This window comes from Rosa rugosa, chromosome 3 (genome assembly GCF_958449725.1).
Source record: "Rosa rugosa chromosome 3, drRosRugo1.1, whole genome shotgun sequence".
In the NCBI taxonomy this organism is placed as follows: Eukaryota; Viridiplantae; Streptophyta; class Magnoliopsida; order Rosales; family Rosaceae; genus Rosa; species Rosa rugosa.
The window spans coordinates 30,552,913-30,580,668 of record NC_084822.1 but is presented as its reverse complement, the minus strand read 5'-3'; the positions used below and the strand labels follow the sequence as shown (position 1 = coordinate 30,580,668).

General features: G+C 37.7%; 4 protein-coding genes across 6 annotated transcripts; all 4 read right to left on the bottom strand.

Annotated features, from left to right (window-relative positions):
- Positions 1-1,916: 1,916 nt before the first annotated feature.
- On the bottom strand, positions 1,917-4,583 carry LOC133738596 (abscisic acid 8'-hydroxylase 3-like). Its single transcript, XM_062166169.1, has 9 exons — positions 4,229-4,583; positions 3,829-4,147; positions 3,581-3,733; positions 3,236-3,502; positions 3,064-3,150; positions 2,895-2,973; positions 2,688-2,794; positions 2,482-2,600; positions 1,917-2,241 (listed from the first exon to the last, which is right to left on the bottom strand). The coding sequence occupies exons 1-9, from the start codon at positions 4,441-4,443 to the stop codon at positions 2,151-2,153; spliced, it is 1,437 nt and encodes a 478-aa protein (XP_062022153.1). The 5' UTR covers positions 4,444-4,583; the 3' UTR covers positions 1,917-2,150.
- Positions 4,584-6,086: 1,503 nt separating this feature from the next.
- LOC133738595 (pentatricopeptide repeat-containing protein At2g20710, mitochondrial-like) lies at positions 6,087-7,929 on the bottom strand. Its single transcript, XM_062166168.1, has one exon. It carries the CDS (start codon positions 7,768-7,770, stop codon positions 6,229-6,231), a length of 1,542 nt encoding a protein of 513 aa, XP_062022152.1. The 5' UTR covers positions 7,771-7,929; the 3' UTR covers positions 6,087-6,228.
- An 8,427-nt stretch (positions 7,930-16,356) lies between these two features.
- Positions 16,357-19,745, bottom strand: LOC133739472 (F-box protein At2g26850-like). Of its 2 annotated transcripts, XM_062167252.1 has the most exons (5): positions 18,446-19,736; positions 18,200-18,279; positions 17,881-18,053; positions 17,583-17,657; positions 16,357-16,802 (listed from the first exon to the last, which is right to left on the bottom strand). In XM_062167252.1, exons 1-5 carry the CDS (start codon positions 19,136-19,138, stop codon positions 16,615-16,617), a joined length of 1,209 nt encoding a protein of 402 aa, XP_062023236.1. In that variant the 5' UTR covers positions 19,139-19,736; the 3' UTR covers positions 16,357-16,614. The 2 variants fall into 2 exon arrangements, with proteins under 2 accessions (XP_062023236.1, XP_062023237.1); XM_062167253.1 differs by lacking the exon at positions 17,583-17,657 and having other exon boundaries at positions 18,446-19,745.
- A 2,397-nt stretch (positions 19,746-22,142) lies between these two features.
- Positions 22,143-27,751, bottom strand: LOC133738653 (uncharacterized). 2 transcript variants are annotated; one of them, XM_062166231.1, is made up of 7 exons: positions 27,634-27,751; positions 26,811-26,946; positions 25,453-26,337; positions 25,238-25,360; positions 23,555-23,655; positions 22,624-22,692; positions 22,143-22,496 (listed from the first exon to the last, which is right to left on the bottom strand). In XM_062166231.1, exons 2-7 carry the CDS (start codon positions 26,932-26,934, stop codon positions 22,422-22,424), a joined length of 1,377 nt encoding a protein of 458 aa, XP_062022215.1. In that variant the 5' UTR covers positions 26,935-26,946; positions 27,634-27,751; the 3' UTR covers positions 22,143-22,421. The 2 variants fall into 2 exon arrangements, with proteins under 2 accessions (XP_062022215.1, XP_062022214.1); XM_062166230.1 differs by having other exon boundaries at positions 22,143-22,459.
- Positions 27,752-27,756: the final 5 nt, after the last annotated feature.

The window sequence follows — 27,756 nt, the reverse complement described above, 5'->3', positions numbered from 1 at the left end:
TCGGCAGGTGCTCGGCAGGACTTCTCGGCAGCTTCTGCGCAGCTGCTCGGCAGGTCTCGGCAGCAGTCTGGCAGAACTCGACAGCGGTCCGGCAGCGGTTCAAAACTTCCGGCAGCCGGTTCGAGCGGTTTCCGGCCGGTTCTGGAGGTTCTGAAACCGGTTCTGGGCTTCTTGGATCAAGGGCTTTGATATGTGCTAGGGTTTGGAGGTTTTCTGTTGGTTTGGAAAAATGACTTCGATCGGATTTTGAACTCCCTCTACTCTTTTCAATTTCGATTCTAATTCTAGAGCAATTTCGTGCTGATAACGTGTTTAAGGACAAGCAAAATTGACAGAGAGAGAGAGGGAATAGAGATTCAAGTGTGTTTATTCATCTCATACGAGGAGGTATTTATAGGAACACATTTGAGGTGTGAGATGCTTAAAGAATGATACAACTTTGATGACAACTCCATTTCTAGCTTTACATTGTGGCATTGTGGCTGTGATGATGGAGATAACCATGCTTGTTCCTCTTTGGCATAAAGCTTATCATTTAGGTCACTATACCTATCTTTACACTTAAGCACCTCTCTTTATACTCAAGTATATATCCTATACATGAAATAGACATATAAACAATGACAACAATAATCATATATACTACAACACATTTCATAATATATCCCTTTAGTTTTGAACTGCATTTATTTCTTTTCCCTTTATTTGTAGGCTACTTCATCAGCAGACTGGAACTTCATACTCACTACCCTCAGCCATGAGATTTTTTCTGCTGGTTTTTATCAGGCTTCTTCACCAAGAAACCCCACTGTGCACTAATTGTAATGCTGCTTGCTATTGCAGCTGGCAGCTGTACTCACTTGCATTTGGGAACTCCACCAGGATAGCCTAGTACTGAAGAGGTGGGAAAGCTGCGATAGTTTTATTATTTAGTCTTCCAGACATGTACGGTTAGTTAGTAGCATTTCTCAATGCGTTTTCTACACAGTCAAGTATATTTACTTCTTTAACCATGCCAATAGTCCTATCAAATTATCCAGTCTTACCTGCCATCTTTCTCATGTCATGTGGTTTGGCTGGTATAGGAACCGTAAGTACACAAGTAAGACAACACTTAAGACCTAGTTCTTCAAGAAAGGTTTTGGAGTACTCACAAGAAGAATCCTACTCGATTATGACTAAGCAAAGAGAATGGTTATTTGAGAAGAAAAAAAAAATAAAACCAAGGACTAGACTGGGGCACATCGACCGCTATCAGTGCAGAGCTAGCCCCGAACGTTTCTATATCATTTCTGTGTATGTTTATGATGGACTCTACCATAGACGGAACTCTACCATAAAATATGCTCCTTAGAGGCTAGGAGTTTCTTTGATTTTCTGTCTTGAATTTGTACATGTTATTAGCATGAATGTCAATACATTCCAGATGGAATATCATGATGTATATACTAACAGTTCTCCACAAACTAAATAACGCTAACTAATTCTCGAGTTGCATTGATGCATCATGAGCTACTCCTGGGATTCCAGATGGATCAGTATTACTAGGATATGTTTGCATACTTGCATATGATCATTAATTTTTGATAACATCAGGTAACACAGATTATAGAAGAAACTTTGAAACTTGAGTGGAGCAGAATAGAAACAGATATGAGGTCTAAGAAAAAACGGTATATTAGACAAATACAATGTTATCTTGACAGGACTTGGGACGTTATTTAACTGACCAACAGAAACATATCTCACATTAATGATGTGTCATTGAGTTTGATATCAATGTTTGGCTGGACTTTGATATCAATTGTTTCCACAGAAGCAAGAAAGTGAGCCTTAATCATTTGAACTTGTTGAAAAGAAGTATCTGGAATGCAATTATCAATGACTGCAACCATCAACATTATTCATAATCAGAATTGAAGAAGGGTTTCTAGAGGTTTTATTGACTTGTTAAAGTTACCATCAACTGCAACCCTCAACATTATTCGTGATCAAATTATTATCCGTATAAAGGAACTATTTGCTGTAAATATAAAGAAAAATATTTCCCAAGAATTTATTTTGCGGCCAAGTGCCAACTATATATACACAGAAGGAAAGAACGCGATACTTGTGCTCAGTGCCTTGCAATTTGCTTCAAAGCAAATGCATTAAAGTGGCTCGGCTACAATCGGATACTTGTTTTTTGGCATTCTTACTAGTGTTGGCTGGACTGAGTCATCTTTCTCCAGAGGCTTCCACCTGTAATAGATCATAAAAATCCAGAATCAGAATTAAGGTTGGAACAATATATTCTTGTTAGATGAATAGTTGACACGCTCAGATAGTGACACAGTTGTCCTTAAAATAATTCTGCAGATCATATGAATAACTTCCACACTTAGGTTTCTTAAATACATTTTAGTTGACTTATGCTCTGCAGCTCTGTTACTTTCTTTGTATTTTAGAACAAATTTCTCACAGTTCCTCTCTTCATCTTACTTGTATTTGCAGACCAGGTGATGGATGAAAACTGAGATTTCAAGTTTGGCCAGATTGATTCCAGGGCACATACGTTGTCCGCTACCAAATCCAAGAAAGCTAAAAGGCTTTAGGGGTTCCTGTATTTTGTTCAACAATTACTTCTCAATGCACTGGTTTCAGAGAGTTGTATCAAAGTTAAAAGGTATGGTGTAGGAAGTGCTTACATCAAACCTGGAGGGATCAAACTTTTGAGGATCAGGAAAGACTTCTGGATCATGATGAATAGAGACAACATCCAAGTTAACAGACCAACCTTTCTCTATATTATATCCTGCAATAGTGGAAAAAGGTCTTAGAATTAATTACATAGTCAAACTGGTGCAGTAAACATTGGTTTTTGTTATCTGGTGTGGGGAGACAAAGTGCTGTACCATCAATCTCAAAATTCTGGGCAGCCTTTCTTGAAAACCAAGGTAAAATAGTGGCTCTCCGAAGAGTTTCATTGATTACCTGAGCTTGATCAACAATGCAAAATAGTTAAGTTTTCAATTGAAAAATTATTACACAAAGCTATAAGATTTGAGTACATGCATTGTTTACCTTGGCGGTGTAAGCCATATTGTTAACTTCAGACCATGTTAGATCAGCTCCATTACCTCGGTTTGCTTGAATTTGTTGATGCTCATCCTGTAAGTCAGCAATCAGTTTTCAGTCTCAAGTCCAAATCAAACTTCATCAGTTAAAACCAAGCCATGACACTCGGATATATTACTCTTAGTTGTTCCAGAACAGCAGGATTCTCTCCAAGGAATTTAATGAGCCATGTAAGAGCAGCAGTCGTGGTATCGTGACCTGCAACCAGCAGAGTTAATACATTGTCTTTCAATTGTTTGTCAGTGAGTTTATCCTTATCATCTTCGCTGCCTGCTACTTTGCTATGTTTCATTATCAGTGATTCCAAGAAATCTTGTTGGAATCCTTCTCCATTTCTCCTTTTAGAAATTACTGAGTCTAACATTGCATACATCCTATCCCGTGCCTGACAAAGTGGAACAACCAACATGTCAGTAATATGTTTGACATTGTCTAACATCGATGGTTTATGAAAAAGTGATACCTGAATACCAGAATGAAAAGCTGTTCCAGGGATTTTGAATGGCAAGGATGCAAAGGAGGAAGAGATGAGTTTAAAATTGGCTCGGAATTTCTCCTGTTCTTCACCAGCAGGCTCCAAGCTCATGATCATGTTACCAATAACTTGGAGAGTGAACTGCAAATACAATTTAACAGTCTATTAACTTTCATTCCCTGAGTTAAACTTTAGACTAGGAAATTTGCTATTTGACTTGGTAACCAATACTTAACTGTAGAAGCTTCTTCAAGGACCAAAACAGTTCGGCCAGGCCAATCTTCTAATGTTTCAATTGCCAGCTTATTGATGAACTGAAAATATTTTTTCAGGCCATCAACTGATAGGGGCTCAGCAATCAGCCGTCTAAGCCGCTTGTGCTCTTCTCCGGTGGTTTGTAGCAAGCTGGTTGGACCTAGCACCTGCTGTCCTGTGTAGAACAGGTTTAAGCTAACCATTCCGTCTTTTCCTGCTAACAGCATCTTGCTTGCTTCTCTTCCGGTCATGAACACACTGAATCTACCCAATACAAAAGTCTTGAACACTTTTCCATACCTGAAAATATAACATGCAATGTATAGAAAAATCAAAATAAGTTGCTTTTAATGAATGCAATGAAGTGGTTTAATTGTTTACCTCTGCTGCCTCTTGTTCATGAAGCTGTATATACCAGATGGACTTGAAAACTCTGATATAAATGAGAAGCTCTCACCAACAATAGGCCAGCCCAAGCTGCCCGGGATTCCGACCATGCTTTTCGGTGATGAAGTCCAAGATTGCAGCACAAAGAAAGCCGAAAACACAAAAACAGATAGCAGCAGTGCCACGATGATTAAGATAAACAGCGCCATTGCAAAGTTACGGAACCAGAAACTGCAGCCTCAACTGTAAAGGTAAGTACCAGATGATTATTTTATCCTTGGACTCTAGACCTTGTAATCATATACTAATAACAAAGCACATTTGCAGTATTAATCTAAACCCATGAATGATGAATACTACTAATTATATTATATATATACTAAAACAGAGGGTTACTGTAGCTTAGTTAATACTGAAAAAACAAGTCGTCCAATGAGACCTCTTTGTGATTAACGTCTACATATATAAATTATTGAGGCATTACTTATGCTCTGGTCTGACAGTTGTTTTCTCTATTGGTATTTGGAAGGTCACATCTTTCTTCGTGTTCTTCTATGTTGCCAGTCTTACTAGGCTGACAAACTTTCTAATATAATAAAGACTTGATTGTAAGCAAGTATTTGGTTTGAATTGTTTGCCGGCCCCTGTGATTATAATATTTTGATAGTTAGACAGTTATGCTTGTACTACATTTTGATACTTAGATAGTTCTGCTTGTACTTCGGCTCAAGTTTGAAGGGTCCAAGACAAGAGAAAGGTCAAACTTCAAGTACTTTGCTCAGTTTCCAGGTCGATTAAATAGACCCAAAAGCAACTAACTTCTTTTGTGCGGTTTTAAGCAACCAACTCCAACGATAACAGAAGGAACAAACTAACTTCTTTTGTGCTCAGTTGCTCATTTTTGCTCAGTTACTTTGTTCCTTCTGTTGTCGTTGGATGTGTGTAAATTTTAACCGCTGCAAGCATATAGCTAACTGGTCACACCCTCATCTGCTTTATATGAGAAAAAAATGAACATCTTTTCAAGACATTACCCAGATGTGTTGGTAACCAGATGAATGAATTGATCAATAGACAACCATGGCCAAAGAGCCAGAAGCCAACAGAACTAATGAAACAAGGTCAAACAACTGAAACAATCTATAGAGTATATCCAAACATCCAAAAAGCAAAAGCAATATTGGAGGATAGAGCATAATCAGCAAGGAATGGCAGTGCAAATGACATATAAAGTAACAGAAGGTAGGTAGAAGCACTGTTAGAAATTATAAAATCTTTCTCCTTCCAATCACATTGATAACAGCGGAGTTTCAAGATAGCGGGACTAAAGGACCTGTCTTTCCAAGAAGCAGCATCCCAAACATGACCACAATTGAAGCATCAGAATAAGGGCACTCAAAGAATAAGAAACATGGGTCCAGGACATCTATGAAAACGGGAATTAGGATACAATAAAGTGGAAAGAGTATATAAGACCCAATGAGAGGCCAAGTCTTCCAACAACCAAAGCATGCTCACCAAGGCCAAAAGAAGGAATAGTTTCATTGTGTTGGCTTCAGGCCAAATGACTAAAGGGGTTGCTACTTGCTAGTGCCCCGTTGTAGGATGCTCGAAGAGAGCACCTATTGCAAACGTTCTGTTAAAGGGGCAAGCAGCAAAAATAAAAGTGACAGTAGACTGTAAAAAGAGGTATACTATTATGTTTTTCGGATCTATGCTTAGGAAATACAAATACGAGAGTTCCATGTCACTTTCTTCCAAGATATTAGTGGTACATTGCGTCTGAGAGATTTCAAAGAGGCATCTCCAATCCATAGTTAATTACTAACACCAGAAACCATTAACCATACACTTCGTCAGTGAAAGGAAATTAGATGCAACTAACAATTACCAAGTCACCTGAAGCATTACAAAATAGAAGGTGCTATATTATAGATATTCACCTTCTGTTGGTAGATGGAAGAAAATTCCCTTCATAGATCTATATTTAGCTGCTACCCCCATTGTTGAGCTCCACTATCAGATGCCTCTCCATCCTGAATTCCATCAAGCCCCTCCATATGATTTTCCTCTTCACCTGATATTAAGGACTCAATCTGGGTTTCCCCATGGATATAGTTCTCAAATTTATCACACAGGTCTGCTCTTAGATGACCCTTTTCTCTCAATAATCTCATCAACTCATGAGCTCCTTCCACATCTCCCTTCTCTTTCAAGTAATCAAGACAGCCAACCAAAGTCGAATGATGGATCCTCCATCCCGGTCGACATGGCAAGCTTGCTGCCTTTCTCATCGTTTCCACTGCCTCTGATACACGACCATAACAACAGAATCCCTCAGCCAAAGCCAACCATGTGCTTACATCCTCCTTTCCACTCTCTGCAAGCCTCTGTACATATGATTTGGCCTTCTGGAAAAGACCTTTACTGCAGTAAGCATTGATCAACAATCTGGGTATTTTACCATCAAAATACTTGAATCCAGACTCCCATTCCCTACAAATCCTCTCGGCACCACCGATGTCATCCAGTTTAACCAACGAACTTATCATACAATGATACCCCCTATTGGAGAACCTCCTCAACTTTCTGTACAACCCCCAAATTCGAAAGACCTGCCTTTTATCACCAGTAGCAGCATATAATGTGATCAGGTGCTCGTAAGCAATTCTCCTTTCATCCTTGCCACGGATTTTCTGCTCTGCTGTCCCCAGCAATGCCAATGCCCTCTCCACCTGTCCAGCCTTCCGAAAAGCATCCGCCGCAAAAACATAACCATTCCAGTCCATTTTGGCCACTCCATCTTCTTCCATCAGCATCATAACCTTCTCCATCCGCTCCACATCACAACTCGCTGCATACGAACCCAACAAAACCCGCAATGTGTAGCTGTTATGACCAATTCCTCTATCTTCCATCTCTTTCACTAAAACATCTACCTTTGCACTCTCACACATCCTAAAATAAAGGGTCAACATTGTATTATAAGCCCAAACTCCTTCCACATACCCCAACTCCTTCATCCTCTCGAAAAGCCTCTCGGCCTTTTCGACACATTTATGATCAACATAGCAGAACAACAGAGCTCCATACACACGCATACCTCTGAAGCCTCTGGCTGCGCCGGAGCCGGAGACGCCATCGAAATACTTGTCAGCTTCCTCGAGCCCATGGACTTTCGAGATCAAATCCAGCCGAGTCGAGACGTCTCCGGCTGTCATCCCGTGCCTCATTTCGCCGGTCATCCATTCCGAGAGCTCGAGCGCGTGGTTGAAGCGACGGCACTTGCGGAGCTGCTTGATGAAATCCACGAGCTCCGGCTTCTGCACGCCTCGGCCTTCGTTTAACCACTGGTTGAGTACGGGGGTGATTGAAACCCTAGGGTTTCCGTCTCCGGCGTGGAGAATCCTGCGGTACAGAGACGGGGATGGGGATGGGGATGGTGACGAAGGCAGGGTTTTAGTGGAGTAGAATAATGCGGTCAAAACCCTACAAGTTGCATTGCCGTGCCATGGATTTGAAGGAAGAAGGTTCATTCGGAGTGTGGTGCTGATCAGATCAATTTCACAGAATTTGGGAATTTGGAGAAATGTTGGTGGTTGTTACTCTGGCTTTTATACTTACTGCTATACGGTAAAATGTATCGGTAACAAAATTTGCTTACATGAAAACGATAAAAGAGAAAGGAGAGTGAAATTCACACTCCGTGTTTTATTTATTATTATTTTTTTTTCCCGCATTTTAACATCACATATTCTACTGTTTACATTACATAGAGTGTTGATTATAAGGTAGGGAATGTGAGCTTCTGCTGCACCAGAATGTTATTAAGACATTATCTTCTTGCTTCAATTGGAGCATCTAGGAGAGCTATAGGTTCTAAAAAAGAAACAATGGTGTGACCAATTCTTTTAGAGCTCGTTAAAACAGAATTTCCAAGGTTATCTTTGATATTAAAACCATAGCTGCAACACGACCATCCAGAACCATCAAAAATAATCTTGGCTAATGATTGTATTTGGTGAGCATTTTTAGCAGCAGAAGGATTGTGTTCATAATAATCTTGGCTAATAGAAGCCACAACAGCAACAAGAATAGCAGTAGGAGATAAATGATCATTTTTGAAAATAGCATTTTTCCTAGCTCTCCAATTCCAACAACAAATTATAATAACCTTTGCATAAAGCAAAGGGTCACAAGGAGCATTGGTGAACAAATCATTTAGCTAAGTAATAAAGTCATCACTGGACATAAAAACTTGACAATTTGCCAAGTTCTAAACATTTCTAGTTCAAGGCAAGCACAGAAGAGATGATTAATTGATTCTTCTTCAAATATTACAAACAGGACATACATTTTCATTAATAAGATCAAATCTCAACAATCTATTTCTGACAGATGATCAGTTGTGGTCTATTGGTTTCTTGGAATAACCGATACCATAGAGATCAACGTTCAAATCTCACTCATATCATGAGATGAGTGAGTGGAGAAAAATTTGTCGTTTCACTGATTTTTAGCCTATCCTCATGCTTGGGTTCAAACCAATTAACGGCCTTCCCCATGTGTCTATTACCCCTCGTTTCAGGCACAAGGGGTGTGTGCTCTGTTAGGCTGTGTCATGCATGTTGGTGCATGAGCGCTAGATGCAGGGGGATCACTCCACTCATGCATGTACTCTTGGTGATCGACATGGACAAACCTCTTCTCCTCCGAGATATATACCATTTTATTGTGGATTTTGCTAAGGATTTGGACTATGAATTCTTGAATATTCATGGTGTGAGCGTGCAAAACTCCTCTTAGGTATGCCATTGCGTGTAACTTAAAAAACATAATCCAAGCTCAGGGTGGTACTGGATAATTAAAGACTCTCAACCTCTCAAGTTAAGTAGCATACTCAAAGCAGTAGGCTTAAGAGTTGTAAGTATGCGTTAACAGAGTTTGTGCCGGCTTTCCCCTCTTTCTATAGATGATGGCATATGGGCTCATAAGAGTCTTTGCACAACAAACCCTTAGGCGGGTATTTGTCTTAAAAGTAAGGTGAGTTAGATTGAGATTCAACGTCTTTACTTAGGCTAATCAAGTATTTCGATACCACAAGCCTTGTGACCATTTGTAGGTTGTAACTGTCAAGATTAAGTATTGATTCTTTAGGAGAGTTAACTACTTAGAGGATTTTCTTCTATTAGGTAAGGTTTCCTCATTATCATTCAGATGACATCGTATCCTAAATCTTGTCTCTTTCTTGACTTCCAAGAAATGTCTTTGTGGTGATTTAGCCACTATTTGTGGCTGGCCCAAAGGCTTATGCCCAAGAATGCTGTAAAGTCCATGTTCTTGACCGAGCAGTATCTTGTCTATGAATTTTCATGCTCCCACACGTGGTATTTACTTTGTGTGTGGTTATTTGGAGAATGGGGCTAATGGGTGCAGAGGTACCCTCTCAGATGGTGGCACCTCCTATTGTTGTTCCAATCTCGGTGTCGGTGGCCCTAACGTCGTTGACGATTTCAGTTCCTACAAGTGTGGTAGACCTAACCTCCCATTAGAGATGGATTTTGGAAATCAAGAGTACTTTAAAGTTTGAACTTTAAACCTACTAGCTAGTGGAGATGGCATTATAGTTGAGTTTGGGTACTATAAGGAGATTGGACCTCCATGGTTACATAAATTGTTTGATGCCAATTAATTATTTGTGTCATGGGTTGATCTCTGTTTTTATGATAAGCTTGACCCTAGTTCACTCTCTTACTTGAGTGATATGAATTGCCAATTGAAAATTATAATAACTAGACACACACTAAGTGTGTGAAAATTATTATGTTTGTTTTTTTTTTTTTTTTTTGTTTAATTGGGAGTACCATGAAAGACTATCGAGGCACAATTTTTCATGGAAGTGAATAGTTTTTGACTTTTTTTCACGTACTTTCCCTTTTTTTTATTTATTTTTTTAATAATTTGACTATATTATCCTTATCTATTTTATGAGTAGTAAACTTTGTTAATATATTAAAGTTATTTTGGTACATTGTTTCTGTTTTGGCTTACAATTTCTCTTCTCTTAAATATAGTATAGATGCCCTAGCACTGCGTCAAGGTGGCGGCGGCGTCAAGGTGACCAGCAGCAAGACAAGAGTGCTGCGTTGTGCCTTTTGCAATTCTCTTTTAGACGTGGCTTTATGTTGGTAATAAGTCCCTACAATTTTTTGGTTGTCCTAGCTACATCCACCATCCCGAATTTCGTGGGGGGTTTCGAGTGCTCGTTGTGGCGTTTCTCTATCCCTGCAGCCATGACAAAAAGATCGGCGATGACACAAAGTGTCAGAAGCACACCGTAGATTCAAAGCAGCACCAACCAGTACCGTTCTATCCAAGAATCCAGCTCACAGCATAATTACCAATGCCTGGAACCCTCAGCGTCGCCTTTCATCCATCCAACCCCACAGTTTGTTGGCCGAGAGCGCCCTATTGACAGAGTGCATGAACTTTAGGGAAGCTTGTAAGAGTGGCCAACACAATGGGCACGTGTTTCTAAATCCAGGATGCGCACTGAAGGACATTGAAAACTACCGGCCTAATTTTTAAGTTTTCCATTATTTATCTGTCTCAAGTAAGATTTGTGCATTGCAGTTTGGACTATTATTGGAGTTCGTTCTTAGGGGTACCTAGGCTTAAAGGAAGAACACATTGTTGGTTTGGGGGTGCAATTATAGGAACAAAGATGATAAACATAAAACACATATATATGTTATGCGATAATATATGATATCTATGTTATATATGAAGTAATTTGTTGAGAATGAGAGAGAAACTCATAGATAGTTAGCCTTGGTCATATGCAACTATGTTACACCATAGGTTTGCGGATCATCATGGAGTTCGAGGAAGAAGAAAAAAAAATAAGAGCAAATGCGTGCTGATAACATGTCATAAACTATAAACTTACGTTGGCTAAAATAAGAGAACGTAGAGAGATAGAAGAGAGAAACAGAATATGAAGGAGGTAAAGTGTGTGTTTCATTCTCATTATACCCCTTTATATAAGAGTAATATTTACATCATAAGGACATAACTAATGAGTATTTATAGTGGACAGCCACATATATATAATATTTACAATATTTTTATCATTTAATAATTTAAAAAAAATTATTTCATATTATATTTTTTTGTTGTGTTGTGTTGGCATATATGACAAAAAATGAAATTATTAAGAAGATATGTTGGCCAAATGTAAGATATAATTTCTTTTCCCGAACTTGGATGTGATTTTGTCACCACTTGTCAGACTCTAAGTAGCAGTCTAAATTGTGGTTTATATTTCATCCGTCATGTGTCATATCTTATCTGATAATATCCTTTCAATCCGTACATAAATATGAAGTCATTATCACCCTCATCTCTCACAAATTCACAAACGCTTGTTATTTCCAAATCCTACAAATTCTCATATTATTTTCCTTTTAATTTTCTTGAACAGTTTCTGCAGTGAATCGATTGACAAATTGGTTGATGAAAGAATAAGAAGATTCCATCACGATAAACCTTCGAAGATCCATGATGATGTCTACCGCTGCCTTGCAAATCCAAATTCTTGAAGATGAGGAATCACAATGGGGTGATTCTTCAAAAGATCTTAAGTATACCGCCCCATAGATTGAGAGCTTTTTGATTGACGACTCAAAACTTTATACTTCACGGATTCTTGCAGGTATAAACCAAACATATTTTGTAGGCGATATGGAATGGTGATTTTTGATTTTAGTTTTTGAATATATTTTTGAATTGAAAACAACTAGGGGCTCAAATGTAAACTAAATTACTCTAAACTAAACAAGTGATCAAATTGATGAAAGTTAGGATTTAGATTGTCTACCACTAACCTTTCTTGCAAGTATTGATGCATTTCAATATGAATGATGTTAAATTAATTAACAAATTTCTCTCCTTGCATCCCTTTCGGATATAACAAGGGACATGCTCCTAGCCGTATATCTTAAATAGGTGAGACGAGTCACAATTTAGAAACCCTAGCCGTATACCTCCCTTTATAAAGGCTAAAAACTTAGGAAGTGAAACCCTAGAAAGTGAAGCTGGCCATCCTCAATAGGTTTCCCATTCTACTATGATCATGAGCTTCCACCGTATCCTTTTGGTCATCTCAATTGTCCCTATTGCCGGCTATATCAAGTTCAGCGCTCCTTCCCTCATCCCGGATATTACGGACATCGTTCTTACTATGGTCGGCCATAGTGCCCCCTCGAATGTACTGGATTTCTTTAATGCAGGAGTCCCTTATTTAATATTATTTATAACTATCCTGGCTACATCCACCATCCCGAATTTCGTGGGGGGGGGGGGGGAGGTTTAGAATGCTCATTGTGGCGTTTCTTTATCCCTGCGGCACCGGTATCCCTATCTGATGACTCCCTATCTACCTGATGACTTCCCGGAAGACAATGCCCTTCTTTTTTAGGACTTCTCTAGAGACAATACCGTTCTATCCAAGAATACAGCTCGCAGCATAATTACTAATGCCTGGAACCCTCAGCGTCGCCTTTCATCCATCCAACCCCGCAATTTGTTGGTCGAGAGCGCCCTATTGACAGAGTGCATGAAATTTAGGGAAGCTTGTAAGAATGGCCAACACAATAGGTATGTGTTTCTAAATCCGGGATGCGCACTGAAGGACGTTGAAAACTACCGGCCTAATTTTTAAGTTTTCCATTATTTATTTGTCTCAAGTAAGATTTGTGCATTGCAGTTTGGACTATTATTGGAGTTCGTTCTTAGGGGTACCTAGGCTTAAAGGAAGAACACCTTGTTGGTTTGGAGGGGCAATTATAGGAACAAAGATGATAAACATAAAACACATATATCTGTTATGCGATAATATATGATATCTATATTACATATGAAGTAATTTGTTGAGAATGAGAGAAAAACTCATAGATAGTTAGCCTTGGTCATATGCAACTATGTTGCACCATAGGTTTGCGGATCATCATGGAGTTCGAAGAAGAAAAAAAAAAAAGCAAATGCGTGCTGATAACGTGTTATAAACTAGAAACTTATGTTGGTTAGAATAAAAGAAAGTAGAGAGATAGAAGAGAGAAACAGAATATGAAGGAGGTAAAGTGTGTGTTTCATTCTCATTATACCCCTTTATATAAGAGTAATATTTACATCATAAGGACATAACTAATGAGTATTTATAGTGGACAGCCACATATATATAATATTTACAATATTTTTATCATTTAATAATTTAAAAAAAATTATTTCATATTATATTTTTTTGTTGTGTTGTGTTGGCATATATGACAAAAAATGAAATTATTAAGAAGATATGTTGGCCAAATGTAAGATATAATTTCTTTTCCCGAACTTGGATGTGATTTTGTCACCACTTGTCAGACTCTAAGTGGCTGTCCAAATTGCGGTTTATATTTCATCCGTGACGTGTTATATCTTATCTGATGATATCCTTTCAATCCATACATAAATATGTAGTTATTGTCACCCTCATCTCTCACAAATTCACAAACGCTTGTTATTTCCAAATCCTACAAATTCTCGTATTATTTTCCTTTTAATTTTCTTGAACAGTTTCTGCAGTGAATCGATTGACAAATTGCTTGATGAAAGAACAAGAAGATACCATCACGATAAACTATCGAAGATCCATGGTGATGTCTGCCGCTACCTTGCAAATCCAAACTCTAGAAGATGAGGAATCACAATGAGGTGGTTCTTCGGAAGGTCTTAAGTATACCACCACATAGATTGAGAGCTTATGGATTGATGACTCAAAGCTTTATACTTCACGGATAATTGCAGGTATGAACCAAACATATTTTGTAGGCAATATAGAATGCAACCTTGGGTCTTTGATCTTATGATGCGTGACGTGGCCAACTACGACCCATATTTTATCAAGACGAGATACTATTGGGAGAGTCGGCTTTTTCACTGAACAAAAGCTGACATGCGCCTTATGTTAGCTAAATAGTCACCTTCAAATATAAGGGATATAAGTAAAGTATAGAGATTTAAGAAAGACTATCGAACCCACGAGGATTGAATTCCTTTCATTAGCTAGGGTGTGAACCTATGGAGAGCTAGAATATGCAAATGTAGAATCACGAACCTAGAATCACTAGGAAATCTAGGCTCATAGTGAGTATGTGCAAGATGGAGTGGTGATTTGATTTTGGTTTTTGAATATATTTTTGAATTGAAAACAACTAGGGGCTCAAATGTAAACTAAATTACTCTAAATTAAACTAGTGATTAAATGGATTAAAGTTAGGATTTAGATTGTCTACCACTAACTTTTCTTGCAAGTATTGATGCATTTCAATATGAATGATGTTAAATTAATTAACCAATTTCTCTCCTTGCATCCCATTCGGGTATAACAAGGGACATGCAATATTGGTTTCGGCTTTCAACCTTAGCCCCAACAAAGTAACTACTAATAATTTGTGATGCCACGGATCCGCCCCCTAATAATAATAATAATAATAATAACCAAATAGATGAGTTGGATTTAGCAATTAAATGTTTCACTTCTTTCATATGGTTATGCCACTTCATTATTTCTATCATGGGTTGATCTCTGTTTTTATGATCAGCTTCACCGTATTATGTCCTCTCTTACTTGAGTGGTATGAATTGCAAGTTGAGAAGATGATGATGATGATGATGATGATGATGATAATAATAATAATAATAATAATAATGATATTATTGGAGCTCCTAGAGCTAGGAGTTTCAATGCCAGCGATGCTGGCTAGTTTTCTCTTTTTTTCGTTGTTTTCTGGGCTGTTTGCCCCTTTTGGAACAAAAAATAATAATAATAATAATAATAATACTAATAATAATAATAATAATAAATGAGTTGGATTTAGCACTGTATTGTCAGAGGTGTTTTTTTTTTTTAGAATTTTAGAAAAAAATAGTATTGACTATTAACAAGGTTTAACATAGCATTTTTGTTTCTCAAGATGAAAAATAAAAATCAAAAATATAAACTAACAACTGTATATTTGGCACTGTATTGTCAAGATGTTGGTCTACCTTGGCTAGTTGATTTATGTGATGCAAACAATGATGTACGTAAGAGTTTGAATGGGCAGTTCTCGTATTTGGAGACTATTATATATATTACTCATAAGCTAGTTCATTAATGTAATAAAGTTCATTCCTAATAAAAATAAAAATAAATGTTTCACTTCTTTCGTACAGTTATCTGTATATTAGTTTCTCCTGTATGTAATCAAGCAACATATTTTTTATCTAAGAAGACTTTTGTTTTCTGCGTTCAATGTTTGGGTAGAGGATTATAGTTCATCATGGATCTCTAATGTACTGATAGCCAATGTATTTTAATTTGGGAATTTTCTTAGAGTGTTGTTATTAACACCCCTTAAAGTCCTAACTTGGTTAAAAGCAAACCCTAGGGTCTGAGTAGAGAGTGGCGGCGGATTTCTTCTGAGGATCCGCCGGTGGTCTAGAAGCGGCGAGACTACTCAGCGTGGGGCGTGGAATCGCAGAGTACCAGAGATGTGGTGATGAAGACGTTGCTTATGTCTTTGGTCGTGTTCTTGTTCTGCATCGGCGGGTGTGGAGCAGATCTGAGTTGGTGTTCGTAACCGATCTTAGGTTTCCGTTGCTGCAAATCTATGGCTTCAAGTTGAACCTCAACCTCCATTAGTGCTTCTTGTTGTATCTCAACAAGTTCAATCTCTTCGTCAACCAATCCACGATTTAGAAAAAAATGATCGAATTTTGTTGAAGCAAAATGATAAGATTAGAATAAAAAATGAACGAGTGATTGATCAAAAACAAAAATGAACAAATGCGATAGCATTACATGTCTTCTAAATTTGAGGGATTTTGGTGTGAAGATAGAACATGACAATTGAATAGAGAACAGGAAAGAAAATTGCAAAAGAAGATTAGTTAAGACATTTCACCTAAATAAATGTGAATTTAAAGAATAAAAATGAGAAAGGGTGTGTGAATAGAGATTTAAGGTGTGTTAATATCAACATCCTTTCTTAATGAGATTATTTCCGTAAAAAGAAATATAAAAACACATAAGAAAAGAGAAGGAAAAAAAAACTAAACTTGCCTGTATTTACAACTGGCAATTTTCTCTACTTGTGAACAAATTCATTAGGGTATTAGCTTGTTCCTCTAAAAATGACTATTTCATTGGACGTTGATTTACAAAAGTTTAAGCTACGTCAACAATTTCCAAATTGATCCAATGTCCCTGACTGTAAGCTTTACAATCACAATTCAATAGTGAAAACAAAAGCATTCTCAATATTTATTTAGGAATCAATCATGAATGAGAGTGGAAATAGTTATTCCAGGACTTGGTTAGGCCATAGGAGCTTCCATTTTGCAATTTCCTCGCCATTGTAAAGCTTTCTAATTCCTCCATAGAAACCATCTGCCTCGTTTCCTTCTTCTCGGTGATCTTTTCGGTTTATCATCATTTGTCTCCATCGCGAGCCAGGGGTATATTGACTGAACTCCAGTACTACTATATCTGTCAGCAGTAGTTCTTATGAGATGCTGCTTATAAGCAAAACAATATAATGCAAACCACTCCCTTCACTAGCTAAAGGGATATAGATACTTATAAAAAACTGGAAAGTAGAAGCAACATGTAGCTGTCCTGATATGTCAAGAATGAATTTAGCAAAGCACAATTCTGGTTGTAAGGAGATCTAATTCAAATGAAAGCACCAATACCATACATATTAAATACAGCCATTCATGAACACAGCCATATATGCATCTTGCTTCCAAATAGAAATGAAATTGCAGGTGATTCTCTAGGGAGGCATAAACACAAAAACATACAAAGTAATAACTGCACACTTGTCTATGAAAGCCAATTTGCTATTTTTATGTGGAAATGGATTTCAAAGTAGTTGAAAAATATTAGTGCAGCATATCATGAGTCGGATAAACAAGGCAATGCATGAATCCGTAGTGAAAAGCGATATATTATTCACTTATTCTTTTGCCATTGCTAAAATTTTGAGAAAAGTGGAGCTTTTAGAAGTGTATGTCCAAACTAGTGCTAGACATGTGAAAGGAAAACTCATGTTGACTCACAACTCCATCAAACCAAACTGTTCCTAAATACGAATAGATTTATGTAGACAGTAATGGCACTGAACCTACTTATTTGATTGTTGTTTCAAATCAGAGCTTGTACATTACTTATTGACTGAAAAAGGTTTATGTTGTTCCCAGAAAACAGAATTGAAAAAAAAAAAAAAATTCAGGGGAATTGCAGAAACAGAATAGAATTTCTGACCATTGCAGTGACAATGGCAGTGATTCTCATTCCCATCGCACAGGTCGAAGTGGCCAATGACACCATACCACCAACCTATAATACATTAAATGTCAATTTTAGCTTCAGTTGTATGCAAATATTGAAACCTCAATATAAACATATATAGATCAATTGCCTAGTGGACAAACATTTAACACCCATTAAGCATGAAGCACATAAAAAGAGTTGCAGAAGAACGAAATATTTAACAAATAATTGACCCCCATGCTACTACTTGATCTGATGTTTTCAGTGAAGATGGGATTTGGAAATATACCATAAGGGAATTCCTTGCTTCTTCTCCATTGGATTTCGATATGATCACCGGGTTTTAAGTCATGTAAACAATCAGAGACATGAAGCATATGTGAGGGAGTATCAACTGGAGTAGCTCTTAGTCTATCCCACGGTATATGTTCCTCATTTGTCCTCCTCCCATAAGGTGAATACCTGCAATTCAGAGTCCGTTTGATTTCAAGCATATACATATCTGTGTTCAGTCTTAGGTCTTAAACAACAACTTTGCCTGTAAGACTTCCAAGACTAGAAGAAAATTCACAAAACCGACTAAGGCTAGGTCACCACTGTTGTTATACCTTGCTTGAAATGTGTCTGTTCCCGAATCATAGCTCAGTTGTGCATCATAACAAGACAGCATAAAGCCTACATTACCGTTCTGCAGGAAATACATGATATAAGTTTTTATTCAATTTTTGGGGTACTGTAACAGCAAATTGAAGTTGAATGCAAATTAGCAACACAGTCAAAACCAACAGTATGATTAGCTAGCAGCAAAATGCAGGACTAAATGGCAGCGTAAAAATGAGAAGAAGCTATAATACCTCACGGTTATAGACCTGAGCTGGGAACCAGAAGTCCCCTCTTTCAAGAGAAAGATATAAAGACATGATGGAATCAACCGAAAAAGTAGTCGCACCAGTACTCTTCGCCCTGCAACTTTGTGATTTTGGTCTGATCACCCATGAACAAAAAGGTAAAAACCCAAAAAGGGAGTCAAGTACACTTTTCTTCTTGGTTTGATCAGACTCGCTGTTTCTTCTTCTTGCTATAGCCATATGCTGCAATTCCCATTCTCTATAAGCAGCAGCCCCAATCAGTTTACCCCATTTCTGCTTCATATGCTTCTTCCAAAAATGGTCACTTGTACACCTATCCCTCATAGAAGTACAAACTCCAGCCATATTGCATAACCCAGATGGGGAAAGCCTTTCAAGAATGCACTCCAATGTCAAATCAGGCAAATCCAATAAAGAAACATGGCCAGCTTGTTGTTCCTGATCCACATTCTCCACAACTAATCTTGAACTAGAAGACTCGGCCATCATTTGTTTAACTTGGAAGGTAATGGGTTGGAATAAACCTGTATAAAGCCTACTATTCTGGAACCAGGACACTAGGAAATTTGATGGCCCAATTGAAAACAACTTGAGCTTACCCTGCTGCCATGCTTGCTTGTTGGTGAAGGACTTGGAAACAAGGATGAATGAGACACAAGATATTAGGAGATAGAGCATTGGATTGAGTGGAAAGGTGAACTACTCTTGGCACCAAATGAGAATTTGACTGATTAGGAAAGAGGAGGAGAATGGTTAAATATATAAATGGAAAGAATAAGATAAGAAAGGGTTACTGTTCTCTGTTTTTCATGAATCTGACAGAGAAACATGAACCAATGGAATTGGAAGTTGGGAAGCTAGATAGTTAAGCCAAATGGGCCTCAATTAACTGAGGCAGAGATAGATGATCCTTGATACATATCTATATCTGTATATCTGTATTTGTAAACACTGCAACCGACAAGCTTTGATTGCTCTGCTCCTCCCCCCCAAGCTTAGTTTTAATAGCACTTGCTATTACCACCACCGCCAGTCCACCACCTTCACCCTCCCCTTAAATGCAAAGCCAAGGGCATCCACAAACAGTGAAAACCCACCGCACCAGAAGCTATTAAAGACAAAAAAAGTGTACGGACAGGGGAAGGGCAGCTGTCTGTTTTAGCTTTTTTCAGAGGCTATTCCAATCGAAAATGATTCGTGTGTACAGTACATAAATGTATCGATAGATCAATTGAAGAGATAGATTAGGTTGTGACTACTCTCCTTATGTATCGATACATTGAACCCATCAATTAAAATCTGGCAGCCAAGATTCTTGAAAATTATAACAAAGAAGATGGCCTAATGGGAGTGGTAATACATCATAAATTAGGTGGATAACCCAAGTTTGATTAGCTTACCCATAATACTTTTATTAAAAGTTACCCATAAAACTGGGCAACTACAATGGATGATGTATGAACCGAAAGTGGGTTGTCCTCTATATATTGTGATGTAGGGGCAATGTGGTTGGTGGGTGTCAATTTCTAGTGTTGTAATCCCAAATGTGTCACAAGATGAAGAAGTAAATATGTGCCCCCCAACCGATTATTTGTCCAAACTCCCACCAAACTCGACCATAATCTTAATTGCTCAACACGCCAAAAATGAGAGGGAGCTTAAAACAAAGAAAAACACATTGGAATAGGATACGTGATTACGTGCCCTTCACAATGAAATGAAAGATACAGACGACGTGATGTTTTATGTGAAAATTCCATTCATCAGAAGAAGACATGGCATGGCATTGTTTGTTTTCTTTCATCTAATGATGCTTTCAATGTCGCTCCTTGAGTCATTGATTGTTCTATGGCCCTTGAACAGCAACACTTGGACCACTTTTCATTTGTTGTTGGAATAATTAAATTTTACAGGGGGCGTTTTCAATTTTGTACTCGAGTATCAAATATGATCTTAAATACTATCGTCCATGGACCCGAACTTACCTCAATTAAGCATTTCCATACCCAGATTTGAAAATTTAGAAAACAAAATCTGTCATACCTCCAGATTGGCAGTTAACCAAAAACATGACACTGCCAAAGAATGAAGAAAAATCAATAGCTTCCAAAACTCTACTTTTTTAGTAAGAATAGCAGTTGCACACTTACAGTTATCCGCCAATTCCTCTTCACGTCCTTCACCTAATCATACTCATATGAGCGGTTTCTTTTCCCTTTCATTGCCAAGTAAAACAGACAAATTTAAAAGATAAATAGACATCCTTTCAACTTCAATCCCACGGAGGAAGATGAGCCAAAAAAAAAGAAGAGTAAGGAAAGAAAGAAACAAAAGACGTTAATAGATTCGTAGGGGTGGGCACGGTGCGTGTGGTGCGGTTTGAAGCTCAAACCGCAACCTAAATCATTTTTTTCGGTTGGACCATATTTCAAACCGCAACCGCATTTCAAATTGGCTAGATCGAATAATTCAATTGTACCTTTTTTCAGTGCGGTGTAGTTCGGTTTCGGGTTGAACCAGATTAAGTCCAGAAAATGATGCCCAAAAGGCCAAACCCAATTTGTACAATTGCTACAGTACATTCTGCTACATAACTTGTAAAAATTTCCAAGCTTCAAGCCTTTTCTATTTGTCCAAACACCTAATACATTCTACAACAACTGCCTACTAGAGTACTAGCACAACAGCCTTTTCTATACACATAACTTTCGGCTAAGAAACTACTCGTAAAAGAAACTCATAGCAAAAGGAGAGATCAACCTTTCATAACTGTTGTTAAGATTAAGACGTAATAATTATTCAAAGCAGGGAATAAAGAAAAATGAAAAGGGAGGGTTCAAATAAATAAAACAAGTGAAAGCATGTTACTACCTACACCTACAAAGCCAGCATTCTGTAGGGAGAGAAGAGGGGTCAGAACTGGTACGGTTGGAAAAGTTTCAGAAAATGTATCGATAAATACAATGTCCAATTCTGATTATGATGTGCGTTGAAGGTGCTAATGTATTATGTACCTGAAGAATAAAGACGGACGGTAAGTGCAAGTGCATGTGATGATCTGCAGATGGACGCTTACTGGGTTCCTGTAGGATGAAATTGGCCGAATGCAATAGGTGCTGGTACATTATCAAGAGCAAAGCACATACTCTTTTTTTTTTTGTAATTACAATTGTTTTATTTTATTTTAAGAAATTTAATTTTTTTTTTTTTTAATTAACATTATTATCCCTATTAGTTATTTCAGTTTCTAAAGTTTTTTAATATTAGAGAGTTTCAGTTTTGGAGAGCAAGCTCTCTTCTCTTAATAATAGTATAGATAAAATGCGGGTCAGTGTGGTTTAAATCGGGCGAGTCAAGGCTCAAAACCTGAATCCGCACCGTATTCAAGGGGGTCAATGCGGTTTGTCACCGTTTGATTGCAGTACCGCGTTTCTGGTCCATAATGCCCACCCAAATAGATTGCTAGAAAAAGGACAAGATAAAAGAGAACACTGCCACAGATGCAGAGTTGCAGTGTGAATTGATACTGCTAAAACATGGAGCTCCGAGTCCATATTGCCATTTTGACTATGATCAAGCGAATTGTAGGTTCGTAAAAGTGAAATAAAATAATGTTGAGTAGGCTGCGAGATTGCTGGAAGACAATGAGTAAAACAGATCAGACACAAAATGGAGACAAGAATTCAGATGGTTGGAAAACAACACGAAAAATGAATCTCGGGTCCATAGCAAGCATATTCCAAGTGAGACCAATACAAAGGTGATGAGCATAGCTCTGGCACAAGAGTAATACAGAATATCCCAATGTTTTCACAGTACAATAGAATCTTAGAATGCTTAAAGACCTAAACCAACAGTGCGGCCATCTCTTCTTCGCAGTCCAGCTGTATACTGCTTCTCCAAATCCTGCTGGAGTTCCTTCTGCTTCTCGGCTCTGAGAAGATTGGTGCCCTCTTGGTTGTCAGGGTTGTGCTCCACCTTCAATTCGCCCTTCACACCCTACAATTGGCCATAGGCACCAAGGCAACCTCAGACTCTAAAATTGTGTTAGTAGGTGAAGGAATTCTAGGATGTAAGCCAGTCATTTAGGAACGAAAAAGAAGGGTTTTCTTAAATGTAATTGTGCTGACAAATACATACAATTAAGAGAAACAGAAATTTACCATGAGTTTTTTGAATTTTTCTTGTCTTTCCTGGTCAGGGAACAAAGCCGTGTCCCAACGGTGACCAGCCTGTCAACATAAAGGGCATCAATGATCTTAATAAGAAGAAGCTAGACCTCAAAACAAGCACGATAAACCAAATCTATTGATCACCAAAGAAAAAAATCTATCATCTATAGAACATAAGAAACTTCAGGCATATAGCACATTTTCTCAACAGAGCACATTTTTTTTGTTTTTCCCCCCAATTGTTCTCATTGCTTTTTCTACTGATGAGAACCAACAAGCAATACAAAACTTATGTTGAGAAACATATTATATCTTGTGCAATAAGAAAAGCTATTCACAGATAGGCATAAAAGCCAAATTGCTTACAGTTACGTTCAAATTGTCAATTCAACCACTTTTGAAAAAATTTGAAAATCTACCACCTCATGTTTGAAAAAGTTGGCCAAGTCTATTCTATGGCTACATCTTTTTTCTGTTTAAAGAAAAACATGTGTTTACCACGTGAAGGCAAAGAAGTCCATCCCAATTGAATATAGTTAAAATACTGCCGTGCGGCCAAAAGAAAAGAAGAATATTCAATAAAAACATGAATACAAAATAAAGAAATGACTTTTATAACTTGAACTGATATGTTTGCCCTTGAAAACTTACAGCGTGCCCAATATGTCTTTTTCTTACTATAAATAAGGAGGTAAACCTATAAATTTGATGATTAATGGGATATTGGCATATTTTCCAAATGTTTCTAGTGGCAGGGTAATTTGACAGTTTGGTCAATAGTTTATTTTGGCTATTGGCCTCCTTAAAAGATCATAGTAATCTGTTCATGTAATAATTGTTAGTGACAACAAAATCCCTGATCGCTAGAATTGCAGCTTTTGTTAGGTTAAAGAACAAACAATAATGATAAACCATGAGGTACCTCTTCTGCAGTTGTGTTCTTTTTGTTGCCCCACAGCAGCTTTTTCTTTTGGTCAGCAGTCATGCAACCCACAGGACCCGCACCAGCAAGGTTCCTATTAACTGTAAATATGCAAAAGAGCTTTTAGACTGAGTAAGCAAGGGAGGTTAAAGTCACTGGATCTACTCTGTAGCCGGAGTCTATACCCAGTTCCTGATTGTGTTAGTATTAATAAGCAAGGGAGGTTAAAGTTGCTGAATCTATGCCTGGTTATTCAATAAAGGTTGCATGTTACACCTACATATGATTATGACAATTAGAAAGATGGGTAGGAATCTAGCTTAGTGTTACCTAATTAGCTCCCCCACATGACGTACCCCATTATTAATCACAAGCCCAGAAATGCAGGTCGTGAGCAATCAAGTTAGCTAAATTTTTAAATATCTTTTAAGTGCTTCGAACAGATATCGAAGACCAGGTAGGAATCATGGAGAAGAGCAAAATTTCAAATGTGCAAGGGGAAATTGTACGCCTCTGTTACATCAATGGGAGAAAAAAGAAATTGTTCTTCGACCTCTGACTGTGAATCTGAAAGCCAATAAAAGGGAGATGAATGGTTTTACCAAGAAACTTTGAGTGTTTCTACAGAGACAGGGTACGCTCTTTTGTTCAGAGTATGGAGTGTTTGCAAGAAAGTGAAGATCTGAACTTCCGACCCATTTACTACGTAAAATAAATTGACCAAAATATTAATTAATTACTAAAACACTAGTAAGTACAATATAAATATTAGTTTTGAGTATGATTATTAATTATATAAATTGAAATGTAATGGGTACACTAGAAACAAGCGTAATGCATACCCATTCCATATGCTATGCCAGGTAACACTATTCTAGCAGGCTTCGTCAACTCTGTAGGGACACATTCCACTATAGAGCGTTTATTCCATTTTTGCAGCACATTTGAAAGAATGTGAGTGTAAAATATAAATTTCCATATGAGCACGGAGTTTGTTTAGCAACAAACAGTTTCCTATCTTGTACTAAAGAGTTTCCTCCATTAAAGTAACTTTCATATATCATCTCTCGTTTCCTTCTTTCGCAAGAGGACTTCAGAGTAGGGCCAAACAACTTAACATGATACCCTAATGATACATTAGACACACACACACACACTTTGAGAAGCAGTACCCTATTGATAAAAAGATATTTAACGAGATATAAATACATATTTTGGCTTTATCAAGAGACTAAATGCTTGCATTTCGGTTTATTATAAAATATAATAAACATATGCATAAGGACTTGTCACAGCTGTTTGATCAGTCAAACTAAGTAGAAATAAATGAGATGCTTGTCAACCCTTCATATCATCTAACATATGAGATGCACGACCCCAACTTAGGTCCTATATGGCCACTAAACGAAGATAAACGGAGTTAGTAACCATCGACCACTAAATATAAAGATTGAAAAACTCCCACACCAGGATTAAAGACTTCATTTTAAGGTTTCAATCCCTTGTAGCAAAGAGATCTACAAACTACTTGTCTTAGCAACCCCATTTTAACTACACTTGATAAAGCTACTATGTTGTGTGCGAGCATGTGTGTGTATCTTAGAATAATTTATAGCAACCGAATAATATCACGAATACTGTCCAGTGAGATTGAGACTACATTTAAATAAATGCATCACTTACCCAATTCAGCAGCTTTCATTGCAGCAACTTTTGCAGCATTTATGTCATTCTCCATTTTACCATCTTGAACTTGCTTGGAACTTGACGACTCTCTTCCATCAGATGTAGTTGTGAACTTGGAAACTATTCAAAGTGTAAAGTTATTTGACAACAGACATGAATAAGTATTTTTGAAGAACTCAAAATTATATTTGAAAACATAAACAAACCATTACCATCCTTCCGACCAGCAATGCCCTTCTCCAGGTTAAAAAACTTTGGTCGTTTCGCAGCAGATTCTTGATCTTCACTCCTAAATTTATCTTCATTCTCAGAACGCTCTGTTGGTTCTTTAATGACTCGGTCCTTGCTCCTCCTAGTTTCGATATCATCATATTTCTTCCTTTGATCTCTCGCAAGCTTTTCATCATCCATTTCCTTCAAATCACTCTTATAACCTTCACTCTCGCGATGTTTACTATCATCTCTCCTGGAAATTGAGCCACTGTGATGCCCCCTCGATTCTTCATAGGAGAGATTTCGTTCACTTCTAAAATATCCCGAACTCCTACGATGATCTCTTTTCTCATCCTGAGAATCTCTGTCAACTTTATGCCTATCTCTCTCCCTTTCCATATCTTCAACATGTCCATGACTTCTACCAGATCCAACTCTTTCTAACAATGAGTCATCTTTATATTTCTGGTACTCAAGAAATTTAGATCCTCTCTCTTTGTCCTTGCTCCTATGTTCAGAACCATCATATTTATCACGAGAATTTTTGTCGAAATGTCGTGAATAGTCTCTTGACCTAACATTATCAAAATGAGCACTGCCCCTTGATTCCCTATCCGAACGAGAAGATAACTTCTGATTAGTTCTTTTTTCATCATCTGCATGCTTGTCGTTTTTGATGTAGTCAGCCTGCCCATAGTAGCCCTTCAAATTTCTGGACTGCCTATCAGAATGCCTGTAGGAATCACTGCTTCCACAATAGCTCCTCTCTGAATCCCTATTTAATTCTCTCCAATCATCTATCCTTCTCGGTTGATGTTCAGAGACTTTTCCAGGATCTCCCATTGCAAGTTTTGGCCTACAGCTGTTATTATGCTCAGGACTCCCTGAGAAATAATCACAAAAGCTTCATGAGCACCAAAATATACAAGAAGTTAAGTTCCACTCTAAGCTGCTCCAAGTATTAGTAAAAGGGGAAAAAATAATTGCAAGACTAAACTTGCAAATACAACTCAAAAACCCTGAAAACAAACAAAAGGAAGAAAAGAAACCTAAATTCAATCATGCAGTTCTGAGCTACTCTAGATTACCAGAATGAGCATGAATTTTGGTATATATTCTTACTAACATGCATCCAACCTGAACCATACTTTTGTTTCCCTTCGACAAAGCACATAAAGGGAAGGCAATCAATTGATACAGCTTGTATTCTAGTAATTTCATGCATCAGACTATAATTTCAAGAGACATGAAGCAAGTGAAATCATCAAACTTACTGAGACACTATAAGAGATCACTCGTCCAGACCACTACTACATCTGAAAGCCAAAAAAATAAATAAAAATAAATATAAACTAACCATCAGATGAAGATGACCCACTAACTGGAGAACGAGGCCGATAATTCCTATTAACTTTATCTTTTGAAGGCTTGGAAAATGCAGTCCCCTTGTCTGTGAATGGAGAGTCCAAGTTTGAGTCCATGATGACCACCACCTGATGGGACCAAAATTAATTAGGTTAGAATGCAAAATGATACTACTAACATCACCTTAACACTAAACCTATTTATGGGAACTGAACACACACCCATAACTCCCCAACCCCAATAAAGACCCACAGAGAGAGAGCCTGTCCTGCCCGGGGTGAAAATTTAAAATGTGCCCAAAGATGAACACGCATCATATTATTTCAAAAAAGCAAAAAAAACAAAAAAAAACACGCATCATGTTTTCCAAAGCATCAAACTCCTCATCATAATTCATTAGCATTGGAAGCCAACAATATTATTAGATGAAAAAGACGACACAACAAGGGTACACAGGAGTCAAAACTGCTTATCATAATTCATTTCAGTATCCCATTAGGCCAAATCCTAACAGCTTCTGTTATTGCTTTCATGCCAATCATAATCCATTCCACACAACCATTAAACAGCACATTCAAGAATGAACAGTAACACCTAAACAATTAAGCAGTGATAATGATATTTGCAATTCTTCCAATCTTGTGAAGTAATCTGCTTAGCTAGAGCCTAGAAATAGATATTGCTTTCACTCTTTCTTCTCAGCTTCTCTAACCCTAAACCCTAACAACAGTGACCCAATTGAGAATTTGAACCCTAAAATAATATTCCCCAAATTCCAGTAATCAACCAAATCAAGAAAACAGAAGAGTACTTACAATAGAGAGAGGGAAGATTGAAGGTGTGAATTTGGGGATGAGAAAGGAAGGAGTGCCGGGTTCGATGATTTTGGGGCTTCAGGGATTCACCCGCTCAAACAAAGCATGTACACATTTGCGTCT